Raw genomic sequence first — 19,432 nt, forward strand, 5'->3', positions numbered from 1 at the left:
ATTGATCTTATTCATTTGTATATTACCTGTAGCCATTTCTCTTACTAGCTATGTCATGTCAAGTCCATTTCGCCTTCATCATCTGAATCATGCGGGTCTTCAGCATTCATATTGACATACAAATTCTCCGCTTCATCATGATCCACAAATCGATTCAATATATTTCTTGCTAGCTCGACTGTTTCTGATTCATATGGAAACTCTAATCCATTGGCAAAATCACTTTCTACATTAGCAACAACCTCGACTTTGAAGTCCAGTAATGATACATGATTCAACTGTCTTGCTCTTGTCTCACACCATTTGTTAAAAACAGGCAAACTTTTACCACCTGGTCGATTTCTGATTTTAACCAATAATTTATGTGCATCTATTGACAATGAATCGGCGCCAAAAGCTATTCTCAGGAATACAACAAAAATCTCATACATCAACTCACTATATATTAGTTCACTGGCATCACGTAAATCTTGTGTAAGATAATCAATAATTTTCACTAACATGCTAATCAATTGTAATCGTAAATACACATGCTTGGATCTAGGTGATTGTGCAATATGGTTCTGTTCAAATCCAATAACTCGTATCAACGACTTGAAATGTTCTTTGTTGTATAAGAAATCAAAAGTTTGTTTAGTGATAATTAAAGACAAAAAAAGCTCAGCAATCTTAAGTCGAAGAATCAATAAATGATATTCATGGTTCATATTAATTCGAAATTGTTGTGGAGTTTCAATATCGAATGGAATTGGTTGTGGGATTACGATCAAATAATTATTCAAATGATCGTGATCTTTAGGGATAACACTATCAATTTTAAGAAAATCACAATTATTCCCCAAGATTCTATTCAATCCATAAAACATAAACTCTTCTCGCACAGGGATATCTATTAGGAATACTTTGAGTAATGATAGAATCAATTTTTCATCTAAATTCGTATCATTGTATGCAAATGTCTCTTCAGTGACTGAAGCAACAAGCAACTCCACAATATTGAATACCACATTTATTTGAGCAGTATTTCTGAATCTCTCTGAATTATCTGGAAGACATGAAGTTATTATGTTTTGTGGCAAAATGGGGTTGTGCCATACTGTTTTGATAAACTCAATATCAAATGTTGTAGTTAAAGTCACCAACCTTTCGATCAAATCCAAACATTCTAAAAAAATGAATTTCTCTAATACCATCACCTGATATGGAACATCATGATAATTGACTAAATCATCTTCATCAAGATTGGAATTCAACAAAAACAATAGACTCTCTGTTATTTTTGATACTCTTTTCAATAATAGCACAATCAACGATTTTGTAAGTGCTGCTGGCCGGAAAGATAGAGCGCAATCAATCAAAGACAAAATGAATGGTATTGCAAGAATGTACTTCTTTTGTAATAGTCTTTCAACTAATTGAATTGTTGATATGGTAAAAATTTCAATGAGCTTATCTAATCTGTTATTTTTGTTCATCATTAAAAACTCAACAATACTTGATGAAAGCGAGGTACGTTTCACAATTTTCAACCCAGAATTCAATTCCAAATCAAAATCAATGCATATTTTATTCAAGTATTCAAATGATGTTCTTTTGCTTCCAACTATAGAATGATTCCAAAGTTGATCTATAAGTAGTGATGAGTCACTCAGTAACCTGATAACTTTTTGGATTGGTTTACCTTGACTCCCATCTTGGGCTAAAATTAAAGAGTCAGCTGTACCAGTTTTTTCAGTTACGGATTCCTTCAATGATTTTTGTTGTAAATACTTTGCTTCATTTGCTGAAGTGGACGTTGTTGTTTTGTTTAGCGATTCTGTCTTTCTTTTTTTAATAGCAGTTTTCGATATCAACTCATTGTTTAAAAACTTCTTTTCATCTTCAAGTGTCTGGACTGCATTCTTTAATATTGATAATTGATTTTCACTAGATTCTTTAAATGTATTAAAGGATTCTTTTAGAGCTGAGACTTCCTCCTGTTTCTGTCTTTGCAATTGTTGCAATTGAGCACGCAAGGTTGCTATCTCTCCGTCAGCTTGGAATAATTTTGCTTGTACTTCATCATCTAGAATCGTTTCCTTCTTCGCTTGCGTGTTTGCTTGCTGTATTTGGGGAATCTTAACTGGAATTGGATTTTGGGTTTGCAGAATGGTGGGGTTTTCTGGTATCTGTGTTTTTCCAAGTAGAAAATCTTGTAATAAAACATCATCATTATCATCGTCAAAATCGTCGTCTGAGCTGGACATGATTATATATATATATATACATGTATTTGCTTATATCATAACTCTGAAGAATTAATGAAATCACGTCTGTTGCGCCAATCTGGTTGTTCTTGTTGTAAGATTGGCCAATATTTTTTTTTTTTCTTCGTTCCGAAGTGTAGTAGTTTGTTATCAAAATCTGCTGTCTCAATAATATAACAACATAAAAAGAGGGCAAAAATATTATTTATTTGTCAATTACAAATGACTACAGCTAATAATTATCTAGAATATCAAATCTCTTCCTACTTATCTTTAAATTCATACGAGTTGAAGCTGCAGCGATTTATCTCTGACGTTTTTCTGAAAGCGTGTCGCACCAATACATTATTAAATGCTCATTGAAAGAATCCAATTTGGAGGCACGCACTAAGTAAAAAAAAATCTGAAAATCAAAATCTAAAAAAATTTTTCTTTATCAAATATCATCTACTTGCAGACTTCCCTTGTTTATATTAAATTGGTTGTTTCTAATAGAATATTTCTTTGTCATTTTTTTTCTATAGAATTAATCCCCTCCCTTACTATTAGAATGTCTGAATTGAAAAACGGAACAAGTGAAACTAATAAGAATGAAGCCACTCATCTGGATTCTAAAACTAAATCCTCTTCCTCCAACAATAAATCATCGGTTCCACCAGCATCATTGGTGCCAGTTCAACCTACAGCACTCACATCTCGTGACAAGAACACCCAAAGATTAATTGTGGTCTTATCTCAAGCATGTTTAGAAACATATAAAATGAATACTGGCGGTCCAGGTGGTGATAGATTTGCCTTGTTAAATTGTGATGATCATCAAGGGTTATTAAGAAAAATGGGGAGAGATATAGCCGAGGCAAGACCAGATATTACCCATCAATGTTTATTGACCTTATTAGATTCACCAATCAATAAAGCCGGTAAACTACAAGTTTATATTCAAACTGCCAGAGGTGTTTTAATAGAGGTTAACCCAAGTGTTAGAATCCCCAGAACTTTTAAAAGATTTTCGGGATTAATGGTACAATTATTACATAAATTAAGTATTCGTTCAGAAAATTCTAAAGAAGTATTATTGAAAGTTATTAAAAACCCAATTACAGATCACTTGCCAACTAAATGTCGTAAAGTTACATTATCATTTGATGCTGAACTTAAACGTGTTCAAGATTATGTGACCACTTTAGAAGAAAATGAAAGTATATGTGTTTTCGTTGGAGCAATGGCTAGAGGTAAAGATAACTTTGCTGATGAATTTGTTGATGAAAAAATTGGTCTTTCTGATTATCCATTATCTGCTTCAGTAGCATGTTCTAAATTTTGTCATGGTTGTGAAGACGTTTGGGGAATCTATTAAAAAGTGTGATACTTTTTTTTAAAAAAAAAAAATCAAAGATGCAAAGCTAGAGGCTTTACGTCGTATATATTCAATCGAAACTATTGTATAAACTATATATTTTATAAGTTAAATCTTTGTTTCTTTGTTTTGTAGTTTTTTGTATGATGTGATGACCTGAAAAAAACAGACTTCCTTCCCCCAGCATACTAAAATATTAGTTGTGATTTTCTTTTTCGCAATCAAAAAAAAAAAAAAAAAAGATTATGTCTGTCTCTATCGAAATGATTCTCCCTATAACTTTCACACCCATACAAAATCAATAAAACAAACAATGATATTCTACTCCTTCTTTTTCTGTTTTGGTTTGTTTTTTCCATTTAAACTCTTTCTTCAATTATTATTATTATATTGGCTTGTTTAGCCTATAATTGTTTTGTTTTATTATTTTTTTGCTTTTTGATCAATACTGGCTAATTTAAAAAAAGAAGTTTCAACAGACTAATCCATCGGATATATCTCATATTCTAGTTCTAATTCTAATTTCCCCTCATTTTTCCAAAATTGTCTTGAGTCTGCTTGGAATTTCAATGAATAATATATTACAGACTACTTCAGTTCGAGGTTTAACTACATCATTAACATTAGGATCAGTGGTTTTAGAACTGTTTAATCTTAGTGAGATTTTGGATTTGAATTTCTCAAATGCTTCGGTAACTCCATTGACTCCTTCATCAATAGTATTTTTCGTTCGTCAAGATCGTAAAGATAAAAACCGTACAGTTAAAGTTTTTGATGGTAATGGTGATCAAGTTTATTCATTTGAAAGACTAAGTACATTTAACCCCATTTGGAGAATGTTAAATTGGCCCCAACGTCAAGAAGTGGCAACTTTAAAAATTGGATTAATTGATAGATCAATAAATTTCCACAATAAATCTGATTTCAATCATCGACTGATTTTTGGTGACTGGGGGATAAATGGAAGGTATAGATCATTTTATCTTAATGATGGTTGTAAATATTCCTGGTCATCATCGACTAAATGTTTAGAAAAAGTAATTAATCCAAATGGTGGATTGGAAGAGAAAAGATCTCGAGTAGCTAAAGTTAAATTAATGAGACAATTCAAGTTAGATTTTGAAGTTTTAGTGGATAATGTAAAAGTTGACCCTGAAATTGTCTTAGCAACAGCTTTTATTAGTATATTTACCCAATGGGGCGTTGGAAGCTTTACCGATACTGTTGGACCTACTTATATACCTGAAAAAACTACAAATAGATTGGAAACTATCAATGAAAATAATGAAGACGAATTGCAAAAATGAAATATGAAGGATATTTTGAATATAAAGAAAATATTATAATTTAATATCATCATAGTTATATAATATACATAAGAAATAAAACAAGCCAAATTATAAAAAAAAAAAAAATCATAATAAAATAATGCATCATCAATCCCAAACTCAATCCTTTTATTTATCTAAAACACCTTCTTTGAGTAAGACTTTTTCAATTTCAGAAAATAACGTATCTGTGGTAACTTTAGATCCTTTCACTCTAACACATACAATTTCTGATTTTTGATTGAAATCTCGTTGATTAATCTTAATTCTAAATTTACAACTCTTTAAATTGAAAGAATTGTGTTTGGATATGGCACCAGTAATATAATATCCTACTTGATCATTTCGTAAATCTTTCAAACCAAAATTAGACCAGGAATTCAACAAGGCAAATAAAGCCGTAGACATTTCGTGTTTAGGTAAAATTGTGTTAAATTTTCTAATTTCAGCAGTTGATGGACTGTGGGATGATGAAAACCATCTGAAAAATGAGCTTTTTGGTTTTTCGTCTTTAGAATCAACAGGACTTGGTAATTGTTGTTGTTTAGTAGTTGTGTTGGCATTTGTATTGCTTTCAATGGTTTTCTTGGACCCCCATGAGAGTTTTCTAAAAAACGAGCCCTTTCTTTTTGGATCCACTTCTGGTGGTGGGAAATTCGTCTTATCATCCAATGGTTTTTTATTTATCTTATGAGCTGGTGGTGGTGGTGGAGGAGCAGTGTCATCATGACCATTTGAATTGTTACCACGAACTTTAGACATTGGTTGTGACGATTCAATACCTCCATTCAAATGGGGAATCAACATTTCTGTGCCTGGTTGAGAATGTCTCACTTTGGATTTCCTATGTCCACTTGTAGAAGTACCATTAGCCAATTCATCAATAGAAGATTTAGTTGATTTACCGTCTGGTAATTTAATTTTATCAAAGACATCATCGGATGCACTAGATTCGTCAGAAATCATTGATTTATACTGGCGTTTGTGAATTTCATCACTATTACTAACAAATGTATCATCATAATCATTCCTTGGCAAATCAGGAACTTTGGATTTTGGTCTTTGACCTGAACTGGAATGCACATTGTATCGTTTAGTTGTTGAAGCTCTAGAAGCTCTCTTTCCAGAACCATCATAATATGAAGTTCTTCTATCAGCTAAGTGGTCGTCCAAATCAATAACAGACATTTTATCTTCACCGTCAGTTTCGGTTTCATATTCTGGTTCAGGCAAACCAGCCTTATCCAAACGATCAGCAATACTGGTTCGTAAAGCTGGCTTGTTGATGTTTTGATGCAATTCAGGGTTTTCATCTGGTGAATTAATTATAGAATTCAAATCACGATACGATTCCTTTGTTGAATACACAGACAATACTGACAATCTTTTGTTGGAACTGGTGAAATTTCTTGATTTTCTAGTAACACTCGGTATTTGAACATTGCTAATAAGAGTTTTAGGCTCAGATTTTCTCTTTTCATTGAGTGGACCCCTTACATTCAACTGACTGTTCAAAAGTCTAGATTTTCTAATCTCTGTCATGTAATCATCAGTCAAATTAGAGTGTTCCACGGTTGGTTCTGGTAATTCATAGTCTCTTTCCCTTTCATAATAAGTGTTTCGTGATGATCTTCTGTTTACACCACCTTGATCTTCTTCGACAATATCATCCATTACCGAAATCATCGATTCTCGGTGTACTTTTTTACGACTGACGGTTGAAGTTCTCTTTTGTGAATCCCTCCACTCTTGTTCCAAAGCATCTTTAGCTCTGTCTAATTGTTCATTCTCGTGTGCTTGCCATAATGGATCCAATCTTGATACAGGTCTTCTTGTCAAAATTGGAGTTTGTCTTCTTCTTGGAACTGGCTGTGATGCTGATCTTCTCTTTAAATTCTCAACGTCCTCCAATGTCAATTCTTCGGATGCATGGTTTCCCTCAGATAATGCTCTTAAAGCAGCCAAGTTTTTGGACTGACGTTTTGGCTGCTTAATACCATCATCAACCAACTCTTGTTCACTATTATTTGGATCAGCATCATTCTTGATAATAATACTTAATTTCTTCGAACTCAATATTGAACGTCTCTTTTGTCTTCTTTTCTTCTTTTCTAATTCTCTTCTAGCTTTTAATTCAGCTTCGTGTTTCTTTCTTTCCAATTCCATTAACCTTTCATATTCCCTGGCTTCCTTTTCTTCAGGATCAACTAATTGTTCGTCTTCTTCGTCATAGTCTTCTTGGTTGAATATCTTGTCACACAATGCTGCAAAAGTAGCTGATGTTCTTTTTGTTTGTTTATCCATGTACTCCCAATCGTCATCACCTGCTAATTTAGCATAAGTGGATAACAATTTCATAGTTATGGAATTTCTTTTTAAACTCGTAGTCATGGATGCACGAATTGATTTTCTTTTAGACATTCTCTTGTTGTTGTTGCTGTTCTTTCCTATTATTGAATTTCTTTTGCCACTAGAAATATTTGCAGACTGCATTAAATCAGGGGATTCATCGACAATAGGATTTTCAGGAACTTGACTCAACGCAGGTTGTTGCAACTGGGGTTGGTTGTAGTCGTCAATCATGTAACGAGAATCTTTTGAAGGTAAGGAAGGTGGAAGTGATGGAGGTAGCGAAAAGTTACTTTGTGCATCAACAATCTCATTGTAAATATTTCTTGGCTTTGCCTTTAACGGTTCATTTTCAAACTGTCTTTGTGAATTTGATCTTCTTCCATAAGGGGACTTTGTTGGTGATTGACTATCTGAATATCTCTTAGAAGGAGATTTATATGGCGATCTGTAGGGCGATCTGTATGGTGATTTATATGGTGATTTTCGAGGAGAGTTATTAGCAGATGAAACAGCAGAATTTCTGGCAACGGAGTTTCTATTTGCTGCTGCACCAGCTCCCGGGTTGGACTTGTATTGGAAAGATGTTGGCCTTGACACACTTATGTGACTAGCTCTTTTTCTTCTGGGCGTACCATTAAGACTGTACTTTGACCCACTGCGTACCACTTTATTATTGAAACTAGTTGATTTTTTTGGTGAATTGCTATTACTAGATTCTTCTTGGTTATGCTTATATCTCATCAACAATGCGTAAAATGTTTTTTCGGGGTTGGACCCATCTTTCAAAAGACAGTCAATAATATCTTCTTCGGGTCTGTCATTCCATAGAATTGTCAAGTTTGATAGAATTTGTTTATCAATGTTTCTAACTGACCCTAAAGACTTGTAACCAGTTTGTGGGTGTGGCAATGACTTTTCACTAATTAAATCCTCGTTTGACATTGGGTACTTTGTTAACAATGGGTGTCTCAAAATCTTTGCCGTAGATATTCTTCTCATCGGATCAACTTCTAACATTCTAGCAATTAAATCTCTTGCTTCTCTGCTTATTTCATCAACTGGCATTTCAAAGTTACCGGCTTGAACTTTAAGAAGTAAATTTCTGATATTTTCATCGTCAAAAGGTAATCTACCTGTTAACAAGGCAAATAATATGACCCCACAGGACCAAACATCGGATGCAGCTCCATGATATTTTAATCCACTGACAATTTCTGGAGCAGCATAATGAGGAGAACCACAAGAGGTTTCCAATAATTTGCCATTACTCTCTAAAGCTGCCATTCCGAAGTCAGCTAATTTTACATTCAATTGAGAATCTAGTAACAAATTTTCTGGTTTTAAATCTCTATGGCATATACCAAGAGCATGACAATAAGCAGTACCCAATATGATTTGACGGAAATATTTTATTGCTTCAATTTCAGGTAATGGACCACGTTCTACCAATAAATCAAATAATTCTCCCCCTTCGACGTATTCTAGAACAAGATAAAGAGCTTTAGATGTTTCCCATACATCGTACAATCTCAAAACATTAGGATGGTTTAATAATTTCATTATAATAATTTCTCTTTCTATACCATATGGTAATCCATCTCCATTTTTCTCGTTTTCTTCGTCTTGTAATTCTGATTTGGAAACTACTTTTACAGCAGCTTTTTGTCCCGTTGTTTGATGAGTAGCTAATAAAACTCTACCAGTGGCACCTCTTCCTAAAGTTTTACCTAATTTCCAAGGTCCGATTTTTTGTGGATGATTATGATTCGATTGTGACATAATCGATGACGATATCGAAGGTTGTCTTGAATGTGGCATTATTGATTTGAGTTTTGTTTATGATAAATGTATTATATAAAGATGTGAAAATAACGAATGGATATTAGTGAATGAATGAAGTTGTCTATAAATTATTTGAAGTTTATTTTTTTTCTGTTTTTCTGTTTCACGTAAACAAAGTTGGAATTGATGTTGTTGATTGGTTTTCTTCTTTGATAGGCAGATATTGAACTTTACTTTAACTTGAAGAACAAGGATGAATAAAACTTTTATAACCTCAACAAAAAGAAGAAGAAAAAAAAAATTTTTATTTAGTTTTCAAAAATTTAAAAAGCAAAAAGGAAAACAAAAAAAGTTATAAAAATGTTTTCAATAAATATTTGCTTTCTATTAAAAATATATGAAACGTGAAAAAAAGAAGTAGTAGCAGAAGAAAGAAAGGTGTTTTGTGTATAATGTAATTCTTTTTTTGATCGTCAACAAAGCAAATAATTCTTAGTACAACCCTTAGTAAAAAAAACTTCATTCATTCATTATGTGAAGGAAGAACAAATGAATACGCGTGTGTTTAAAAATTTTGAAAATATGGCACAACCAACCAACCAACACAAAAACAATGTGACAAAACACGAACAATCCATTTTAACAAAATGTAAACAACAGAAAAAGGAAAAATTATTGAACTCTCGCCTCCCCCCCCCCCCTTTCAATAATTATTCCCATTTGGGAATGAAATTACCCAAAAACTAGACGTAAATTAAATAATGATAACTGTTAATTAATTAGTTACGTTTTCTTTCATTTTAGGACCGAATTGGTTTCAATAGTTCTAGTGTTTTTTTTGTAAAACACAATGATCTGGAACGCCAGGTTCACTTTTCATGTAAACAGCCACTTCATAATCTACCCTATAACTAGTTATAGATCACAATAAAATATTAAGATTTGAGTTAAATCAATCGATTCAAAAAGTTTGTTCATACTATGTCTTTCCTGTATTTCAACGTCAATCACAATACAAAATAACATTAGTCGATCTCGTCATATTGTTTATGTCCTAGTTCTATTGTAAAGATTCTTCCCACGTCTCTATAAGTTAAATTTTGTTCTGTTACAACCGCGTCAACTTGCCATCCATCGTGTAACATAAGTAGGGAGTTATTGACATCGATCTCAGGCTGTTAATCAAAAACCATTAAGTAATTACTGTATTGCTTTTTGAGAAGTCTGGATTGTGACTGAAACGCGTTTCTTTCTTAGTGGTTGCAGAATATTGACATTGTAGTGAACAGAAATGGGTTGTAATAAATTTTGCAACAAATTGTCGCTAAAATCGAGAGAAAAATAAATTCTCCAACAATAATAGAGATGTACTGGTTCAACAGACTCTACAACTCTAAGGAAAGGAAAGAGCTACTGCTACCTATTACAAGAACAGTTTTCCTTAGTGTAGAGTGCCTAGAACTATGAATTTACGAGTTGATAATAATCGATTCCCGTATAAATATCTCTATTATACAATATTTGTCTACAAAAAGCCACCAAACCACCAACCCACTACCCAAAGACCCGCTTTTACTAACAACATTCAAATTATAACCCCATTTCCGTTAATAGTTCCAATTGTTTATTAAGATCCCTTTCTGCTAGTTTATTTTTCTTTTTCAATTCTTCATCTTTTTGTAAATCCTCTTTTATTGAATCTAAAGCTCTTGTTTTCTTTGGTGGTTGCTTGTTATCATTAGTAGCTAATAAACTCTGTACTTCTGTAAATTGTGAAATATCATTATTTAATTTGTCTATTTTTATTTTCGTTGATTTTGATTTTGATTTTGATTTTGATTTCAATTTTGATGATGTGGTGTTGGTTGTCTTCTTAATTTTTGATGATGATGATGATGATGACGACGACGACGACAATTTATTGATTTTATTATTAGTCAGTTTAGTATTTATATTCTTTTTTAGAGCCATGGTAGTAGGAGTTATCTGTTTGTTTTGAAGTAATAACGAGGATGAACTACAAATAACTTAATCTTATTTGAGATGGCTATTGGTTTTAACAAAAAAAAATTGACCTTCTCCTCTTACTCATCCCTCAAGAGCAAAAAATTTTTTTTTTCCTTTAAATTCTATTCAATCTCTCACACCACATCTCATCTCATCTTATTATAACACCCCCTCCCCAAAAGAACACATTCAATAACAATGCCATCTACTCATAATCGTGATAAACCATGGGATACTCCAGATATAGATAAATGGGCTCTTGAAGAGTTTAAGCCAGAACATAATGCTTCGGGTCTACATTTTGCTGAAGAATCATCATTTATGACTTTATTCCCTAAATATCGTGAACAATATTTAAGAAGTATATGGAGTGATGTAACCAAGGCATTAGATAAACATTTTATCAAATGTGAATTAGATTTAGTTGAAGGATCAATGACAGTTAAAACAACCACGAAAACATTTGATCCGGCTATGATTATTAAAGCTAGAGATTTAATTAAATTATTAGCCAGATCAGTTCCATTTCCTCAAGCAGTAAAAATATTACAAGATGATATTGCTTGTGATGTTATTAAAATTGGTAATTTTGTTGCTAATAAAGATAGATTTATCAAGAGAAGACAAAGATTAGTTGGTCCCAATGGTAATACTTTAAAGGCATTAGAATTATTGACTAAGTGCTATATATTAGTTCAAGGTAATACTGTGAGTGCCATGGGTCCATTTAAAGGATTAAAAGAAGTCAGAAGAGTGGTTGAAGACTGTATGAAAAATATTCATCCCATATATTATATCAAAGAATTAATGATTAAACAAGAATTAAGTAAAAATCCAGCATTAGCTAATGAAGATTGGTCAAGATTTTTACCAAGTTTTAAAAAGAGAAATGTTGCTAGAAAGAAAAAGACTAGTAAGAAATCTATCGAAAAGAAAGTATATACCCCATTCCCACCTGCTCAACAACCTAGAAAGATTGATTTACAAATTGAAAGTGGTGAATATTTCTTAGGTAAGAAGGAAAAAGAATTGAAAAAATTACAAGAAAAACGTTCTAAGCAAGAAGAAGTAAGTGAAACTAAACGACAAGAAAGAGCCAAAGATTTTGAAGCTCCAGAAGAAGAGGTTTATGAGAATAAACTCTTGAAGAAGGAAAAGAAGGATAAAAAGGAGAAGAAAGACAAGAAAGACAAGAAAGACAAGAAAGATAAAAAGGAGAAGAAAGACAAGAAAGACAAGAAAGATAAAAAGAAGAAAAGATCAAAAGATGATGAAGACCATTCACCAGATCGTAAGAGATCTAAGCATTAATGGTATAATTAGCACTAAACTTTTTGTATGTACGCCTGTCATTAAATTAAACATGATAATATTAGTAGCCTATAGTAAACCATTCATTAGATTCAACTTTTACCTTAGTCACGTGCCAGGATAAAAGGAAGAGAGAGACATTTTTTTCTTCTTCTCTGGTTGTAATGTAACACTCTGATCCTCACCTATGTTTACCAAATACTAAGAACACTAAAAAAAAAAAGAGAAAAACAAAAAAGTCTATTTTGTTCTTTATTGGGAAAGAAAATGTCGCAATGTCGTTAAGCCGATGAATTGGGATATCATCTTTCCTAATTAGGGGGCGGGAAGATGCATCGAGTGTTTTCATGAACTGGATGCCAAGGGTTGAGAAAGAAACAAAGAGAGAAGATTACCAACCTTTGTGGTGGTAACGGGGACTAATATTATTATTAGTTATCTATGTCTTTTTGGACATTTCAATCAACCAATTAATCAAATTATTATTAATAGTATTTAGTTTGACTGTTGACCTCTTCAAAAGAAAATTTTTCGTTTTCTTTTCTCTTTTGTGTATTGAATCTGGAGATTTGATAGTAAATTTTTTTGTTTACATTTCACGAACTTATATATATTTAGTTGGGATGAGATCATAACCATTAGGACCAGTAAGGTTACATTCTAAGTATATTTATATTTATAATATTTGGGTGAAATATTACAACTTATACTCAGTAATTGAATGTTTTATCTATCACCTTTGCATCTTGTTTTTGTTTGTCTTTGTCTTTGTTTCTCTATCTTATAATTTTGTAATTTTTTTTTTTTTTCCGTTGGTTGTAAAGACTTGTGATTTTCTTTTTTTTTTTCTGTTTTACAGCTTACTTTTCCCCATTTCAACATAAATCATAACAATTTTAAATTCATATCCATCACATTTGCATGGCTTATTATTGAGAAGTGGAAAGTTATACCAATATACCGATGACTTCACGTCTAGATCAAATATTCTCATTTGTCAATGAGATAGAACTACGAACAAACAGATTGACTTCTGTTGTCAATGATTCAAACGATTTAATCAACTCCATCACAACATTAAATGCCAGCACTTTTGAATTCGACGACACTATAGATGATATCCGATTATTAATGAATAAAAATAATGAAAGTATTAGTGAATTTAAAAATTTACATGAAAAGGCATTTTATTTGGAATCAAATTTGTTGCATAATGACGAAATTACTAATCAACAATCATTTGAACATATAACACATGAATACATGCACTTGATGGGTCAACTTCTGGAAAATGATAAATATAACACTCAAGATCAAACACCAACTAATACATCAACAAGGGAAGAAACACAGCTAGAAGAGAACTTGCCACAACAGTCCCATTATTTCTCAGACGAGCCACAGCATGAAGAGCAGCCACAGGAGCAAGAAGCTTTTTTTAATCATTCAAACCCTCCTGACCTTAAAAAGATGATTTCTATATCAAATTTGAAATTAAAGCCAATGAGGTGTACTTCCACTACCAGTCCAACTATTTCTAAGAAAAAATCTCGATATCGATTATCCAGCATATATAATATTAACCCCATTGCATATGAAGACTCAACAATGGAAACATCAGTTGCCACTTCATCCACATCTTCTGGTGAACAAACAATTACATCAGACTCTAACGAAGCCGATCATTCGAGAATGCAAAATAGTGTAACCTATTCATATGAAACATTGGATTCCCATATTATGAACGGAACAAATGCATTGCATGGAAACATGACTCCAGTCAAAGGTTCCCCTCCAGATACGGGAGCACCAAATGACACCAAAGTGATAACGAGAGGGAGATCCAACTCTTTGCCCACAACTTCTACTAAAGATAATTCAATCCCAGACAATGATTTCCTTAAAGAATTTGATTGCGAAGATGATATACTACGGTTGAACAGACTAAAGCATTTTATAAGCGTGAGCAACCTTCCTGGGAAACATTATTACGACCATGATGATCAGGATGATACAGGAAGCGACTACAACCATAAAGATGATATTTTCTTTGATGAAATATACACTCAATCTCCAACTCCACAAACACGACGAAATAATATTAATGATGGGAACTACGATGTGGTGTCAATTGTATCCGACTTTTCCTACTATTCTCCTGAAAAGCAAGAACATCATCAGGAACAACTACAACATCTGGGGACAGGAAATGATGATATATTTGATTATAATGATTTTAGTGAATTTTTGAGAAAATCACGACTAGATTTGAATAAAGATTTACAACAAGCTTTCCCGCATTTAATGCCACCACCTCAAGTTAAAGAGTCACAACGATATAAGTTTCATAATCCAATTGAAAAACTGTTGACTTCGTCTATGATATCAACGGCGACTCTTGATGTTCAAGCATCTGCAATAATGAATAACAAGACGGATCACGATAGTAATAGATTGCCTTATAAAGCTGGAACTACTTCAGCATCAATGGGAAATACTGCATTTGCATCATCTTCACCATCTGCTTCATCAATATTACATTCTTATATGCAAAAACCTACGACACCACACAAACCTAATGAACCAGCCAATACATTTTCATTTAATGACGGGTTTTTCAAGTTGTATCATTCGATATCAGATACCCCTAAAAAACCCAATACAACACCTCCAAAAATCAAAGAATTGAAAAAATCTAAAATGATTAAAAGTAATCCTATACTGATTCCCAATGAAGCTCAATTGAAACGAATCCCACCGTCAAGGACTGATGGATCAGCTTCAAAATTAATAATTGGCTCAAATCATACAAGAACAATAAGACATGGCGATGGTTCGATTTTCAAAAATCCAGTAGCCAAATCTTATGATTATTCTGCATTAAGAGATGCATTGGCATCCAGCATATTAGATTAATTAGAATCTCGGTTAATAGCTTTCCACAACAACTCGAGGATACGAAAAAGTAAAAGTAAATCTATATTATTATATCTATAGTTATAAATGCATAAAATGGTATTTAATTTAAAAATTTATTATTCAAAACCTGAATTATCGAAAAATGAACTATTTCCACTTCTGGACAGATGTAGACTTTTTTGAATTTTCTCTTCTCTAATATTCTTTATTTGATTTTTGCTGTGATTATTATTTTTAGACATATACGTAATTGAAGCTTTAGATCCAGCAACAACTTTATATTGTTTACTAATTGTGACACCAGAGAAATGATGTTTACCATCTTTAATACTAATACCTTGTTGTTCTTGAAATGATTTAAATGATTTCACAATTGATGGCTTTTTGAAAACTGGCATAAATTCTTCGTCTCCTTCTTCTTCTTCTTCGTCAACGTCAGTGTCATTTTCATGTTCTCTCTTTTTAGATCCCCCTTGTGATGATTCTAAAGTTGGAGTCAATCTATTATTTGTTAAATTATTGAAAGATTTGCTTTTCAATACATTGATATCATCAATATCTTCTTCGCCATCAGATAAACCATGTTGAATTCGAGATATTCTTTGTAATCGCTCATATTTATCTTCATCAGTAGTGGAATATAAAAATGATAATTTCTTTCTAATAAATGCTTCATCAACTTTAATAGTTTTTTTAATTGGTGCTTCTTTATCTAATGAATCATCATCATCATCATCATCATCGTCGTCGTTCTCCTTTTGTTGATTATCATCTTTATCAGTTTCCGATCCAGATTTCTTTTTGTCTTTATTAAATGGATTATTCTGGTCTTCAATATCGCTGTCATCACTATCATCAATTTTTATCACTTCAACAGTATCTTGAATTGATTTGAAAAACGCTTTAGATTTTTCATTCTTATATAATTCAAACAATTTTTTATTTTGTAATAATCGTTGTTGTTGCTCCATAAATTTTTGTTTTCTATAAGCTTCTAATAATTGATCTTCTTCATCACTAATTTCAATATCTAACCCATTTGAATTCACTCCTGCTCTTTTAATTAATCGATGATTTTTAATATCATCTAATAATTTTTCTAATTCTTTTTGATCTTTAATTTGATATTCTTCCATAAATTTTGATCGAATTTCATCATTTTTTAAATCAATATTAAAATTATTGTCAATCATTTTTTCATCTTCAGAATTAATAACATCAGAAAATTCTTCATCAATTCCTCCTAATCCTTTCCATTCATCTTCAGATTCTTCAGCTTCTCCTTCAACAATATTTTTCATCCCTTTACGTTCCATCTCTTTTCTACGTTTCCGTAATTTTAATTCTCGTTTACAAATTTTCAATTCATATTCTTTGATACGACGTTGTATTTCTTCTGGATCATCAACATTATTATCATCTTCCTCCTCTTGTTCTTTCTGTTCACGATCGTTGTCACTCTTTGAAAGGATTTCTTCTTCGTCTTCTTCGATTTTAATCATGTTATTATTCCTGATCATTTTACGACCACGACGAACATTTGCAGGTGTAATTATATCATCGTCATCGTCATCAACATCAACCTTTCTGTCGCTATTAGCTGGACGTTGTAGCTTTAGATTGTTGATAATCTGAGTATCGTTCTTGATTTTTTGAGTAGGAACAACTATTTTTTGGGTGGCACCTAAAATCTTTTGCGTTGCTACATCATCTTTTTGAGTGGCTTCTTCATCAACTTGAGTTTGTATTGGGCCTTGTGTAAGATCTCGGAAAAGGGGAAGTTTAATCTGTGATTGACTTTCTTCACCTTGTGTAGATATAAATGAATCTTCTTTCGACGTTCTTGGTTGTAAATTTTGGAAAAGTCCCTCATTTTTATCAATAAAAGATGTATTATCGAAAACTGGTTGAGGTTGTGTCGATAAAGTAGTAGTTACCCCTTCATCCTCACCATTGCCATCAGCGTTGTCACCACCGCCAAACATATAACTATCATCACTTCTAGGATTAATTTCAGTTCCTTTTGGTAATTCATCTTCCAGTGCATCTCCATAATTATCCAGATTATAATCACTATCAGGCACATCAGAATCAGCTACATCACTTTCAGGGATTTCATTACCATAAGTCTCGGAATCATTCTTGGACTTAATTCCCCATTTCCCCTCTAGTAATGCCAATTTGGCTCGTTCTTGTAACTTTTCTCGTTTCCTAATATTTCTAGCTCTTTCCATTTCTCTTTCCAATAAAGAAGTCATTGTTTCTTCATCTTTTTCTAACTCTTCCATGATCAAATGATCAGGATTATTTAATTTATTCAATTTTAATTGATTAATATGTTTTTCACGTAATTTTTGCATAAACCCATTATCTTGTTTATGATTAAGATTAAGATTTTTCAGTTGATTACCTTTGGTTTTGGAATTTTGGAATTTCTTTTTCAAAAATTTTTGTTTTATTAATAACCGTTGTTCTTTACTAAGTTCAGGAATATTATCCAATTCCTTGGCTCGATTGGAAAATTTTGATCCAGAAACACCACCAGTACCAATAGAAACTGGAGGCTTCCTTGTTGGAGATGAAGATACAAGATCAATATCAGAATCAGAATCTAAATTGATTAATTTCTTAGAATGTTTGACTTTGTATGTAGAATCAGCTTGAGCTTGTGGTGAACTGTAAAGTTGCTTTTTCAATCTTTCTGCATATAATTCCAATGGATTCTTAGAGCTTTCACTTGGTTTCTTGAATAAATCTAAAACACTTTCATCATTATGATCATCCTTCACGGGAGATGTAAATGGACTTGATTTCAATATTTCCTCAACTGTTGGAGACGAAGGTGTTTTATTTTTGGTGATAGTCTTCCCATCTGAACCAAAACCCCCTTCTTCTTCTTCTTCGGAAAACTCAGATAACAATTTGGCTTTTGTAAAGACAACTTTTTTTTGAAATTCAGGTCGAATATCTACATGTCTTTTTTGAATATTCAAAAATTCTTGTGCCTTTTCCAATTCTTTGGTAGACAACCCATCACTTTTAAAATGTGATGAAACAACTGTGTCATTAGCTTCTTGATTCAATTCCTCTTCTTCATCAGTTATGGTGCCCTTAGTTAAATCTTGTTCCAATGCTTGTCTTTCCTTTTCAAGTCTTTCACGACGCTTTTGTTCAGCCAATTGAGCGACCTTAGCTTCCCGTTCTTCCTTAGATAAAGCTTTCAATGGTGGCATAGTATTTCCATTCTCATGTGTTTGAACTTTTGGGTTAAACCAACTTTCTATATCACTGGGCTTAGGAATGACCTGTGTATCACTTGAAGTTTCAATCTTTTGAGTTGGTTTCATCTTCGGTATGATTTGTGTTGACAGATTGTTGGAAAATTCGCTTTCATCTACATCCAATTGTGGTAGTAATTGAAATGCAGAAATAGTAGATGGGTGAATTATCTTTTGAGTCTTATCCAGGACTTCATCATCTGGATTGGTGTTATTATCATCTTCATCTGACGCGTCACCGCCTCCTAACAATCTATTCTTAACTTTATCTAAAATACTTAGATTTGGTGTATCATCATCCCGGTTATCATTGGCCAAATTGAGTGTTTTAGATATTGCTGTGATATTGAAATCAAATCCTAGTAATGATTGGTTTGGTTGTGTTTGAGAAGGACTTTCTGAATCTGAGTTTTCATTGTCTTGTTGGGTAGTAGGCATAGCATCAGCTTGAGTTGGCTTAAACTGACTAGCTGAATAGTCTTCTATCCCATCCAATAAATCCATGATGTACTTTTTAGCTTTTTGGCTTTCAACTGTAGAAAGAAAATGGTTGTAAATGATTGTCAGTTTTTAAGAAAAGTAGGTTTGAAACTACTGTGTGTTCTTTTTTTTTTTTTTCGCGTTTTGCGTGTATTAACCATAGCTCCAACGCGTAGATTTTTTTTACAATTTTGCAAACAAGTGAGTGTGCTACCAAACGAGTATTTTACCAAAAAGATTAATTAGTACAATTCTATTTGACACACGTTGGTAAGTTGTGATAGATTTGCTAAATTTGATTAAACGCAGAACAATCACAAAGCCCCATATAATGGGTAGCACGTTTACAACATTAGACCTTTAAAGATGACT

At 32.5% G+C, this 19,432-nt stretch overlaps 8 protein-coding genes across 8 annotated transcripts; 4 read left to right on the top strand and 4 right to left on the bottom strand. All coding sequences in view use genetic code 12, as the record gives it.

Annotated features, from left to right (window-relative positions):
• Positions 1-53: 53 nt before the first annotated feature.
• On the bottom strand, positions 54-2,246 carry CD36_10660 (conserved hypothetical protein; the record flags this gene model as incomplete). Its single annotated transcript, XM_002417663.1, has 1 exon — positions 54-2,246. The coding sequence occupies one exon, from the start codon at positions 2,244-2,246 to the stop codon at positions 54-56; it is 2,193 nt and encodes a 730-aa protein (XP_002417708.1).
• Positions 2,247-2,796: 550 nt separating this feature from the next.
• CD36_10670 (ribosome-biogenesis, nucleolar protein, putative) lies at positions 2,797-3,603 on the top strand (the record flags this gene model as incomplete). The annotated part of the gene is made up of 1 exon (XM_002417664.1): positions 2,797-3,603. One exon carries the CDS (start codon positions 2,797-2,799, stop codon positions 3,601-3,603), a length of 807 nt encoding a protein of 268 aa, XP_002417709.1.
• Positions 3,604-4,172: 569 nt separating this feature from the next.
• On the top strand, positions 4,173-4,910 carry CD36_10680 (conserved hypothetical protein; the record flags this gene model as incomplete). The annotated part of the gene is made up of 1 exon (XM_002417665.1): positions 4,173-4,910. The coding sequence occupies one exon, from the start codon at positions 4,173-4,175 to the stop codon at positions 4,908-4,910; it is 738 nt and encodes a 245-aa protein (XP_002417710.1).
• Positions 4,911-5,060: 150 nt separating this feature from the next.
• Positions 5,061-9,101, bottom strand: CD36_10690 (serine/threonine protein kinase, putative; the record flags this gene model as incomplete). The annotated part of the gene is made up of 1 exon (XM_002417666.1): positions 5,061-9,101. One exon carries the CDS (start codon positions 9,099-9,101, stop codon positions 5,061-5,063), a length of 4,041 nt encoding a protein of 1,346 aa, XP_002417711.1.
• A 1,554-nt stretch (positions 9,102-10,655) lies between these two features.
• Positions 10,656-11,036, bottom strand: CD36_10700 (conserved hypothetical protein; the record flags this gene model as incomplete). The annotated part of the gene is made up of 1 exon (XM_002417667.1): positions 10,656-11,036. The coding sequence occupies one exon, from the start codon at positions 11,034-11,036 to the stop codon at positions 10,656-10,658; it is 381 nt and encodes a 126-aa protein (XP_002417712.1).
• Positions 11,037-11,270: 234 nt separating this feature from the next.
• Positions 11,271-12,383, top strand: CD36_10710 (90S preribosome/SSU processome component KRR1; the record flags this gene model as incomplete). Its single annotated transcript, XM_002417668.1, has 1 exon — positions 11,271-12,383. One exon carries the CDS (start codon positions 11,271-11,273, stop codon positions 12,381-12,383), a length of 1,113 nt encoding a protein of 370 aa, XP_002417713.1.
• A 963-nt stretch (positions 12,384-13,346) lies between these two features.
• Positions 13,347-15,299, top strand: CD36_10720 (conserved hypothetical protein; the record flags this gene model as incomplete). The annotated part of the gene is made up of 1 exon (XM_002417669.1): positions 13,347-15,299. The coding sequence occupies one exon, from the start codon at positions 13,347-13,349 to the stop codon at positions 15,297-15,299; it is 1,953 nt and encodes a 650-aa protein (XP_002417714.1).
• A 119-nt stretch (positions 15,300-15,418) lies between these two features.
• Positions 15,419-19,084, bottom strand: CD36_10730 (DNA replication checkpoint mediator, putative; the record flags this gene model as incomplete). Its single annotated transcript, XM_002417670.1, has 1 exon — positions 15,419-19,084. One exon carries the CDS (start codon positions 19,082-19,084, stop codon positions 15,419-15,421), a length of 3,666 nt encoding a protein of 1,221 aa, XP_002417715.1.
• Between the last annotated feature and the right edge of the window lie 348 nt (positions 19,085-19,432).

The sequence above is a fragment of the Candida dubliniensis genome, chromosome 1 (assembly GCF_000026945.1).
Source record: "Candida dubliniensis CD36 chromosome 1, complete sequence".
NCBI classification, from domain to species: Eukaryota; Fungi; Ascomycota; class Pichiomycetes; order Serinales; family Debaryomycetaceae; genus Candida; species Candida dubliniensis.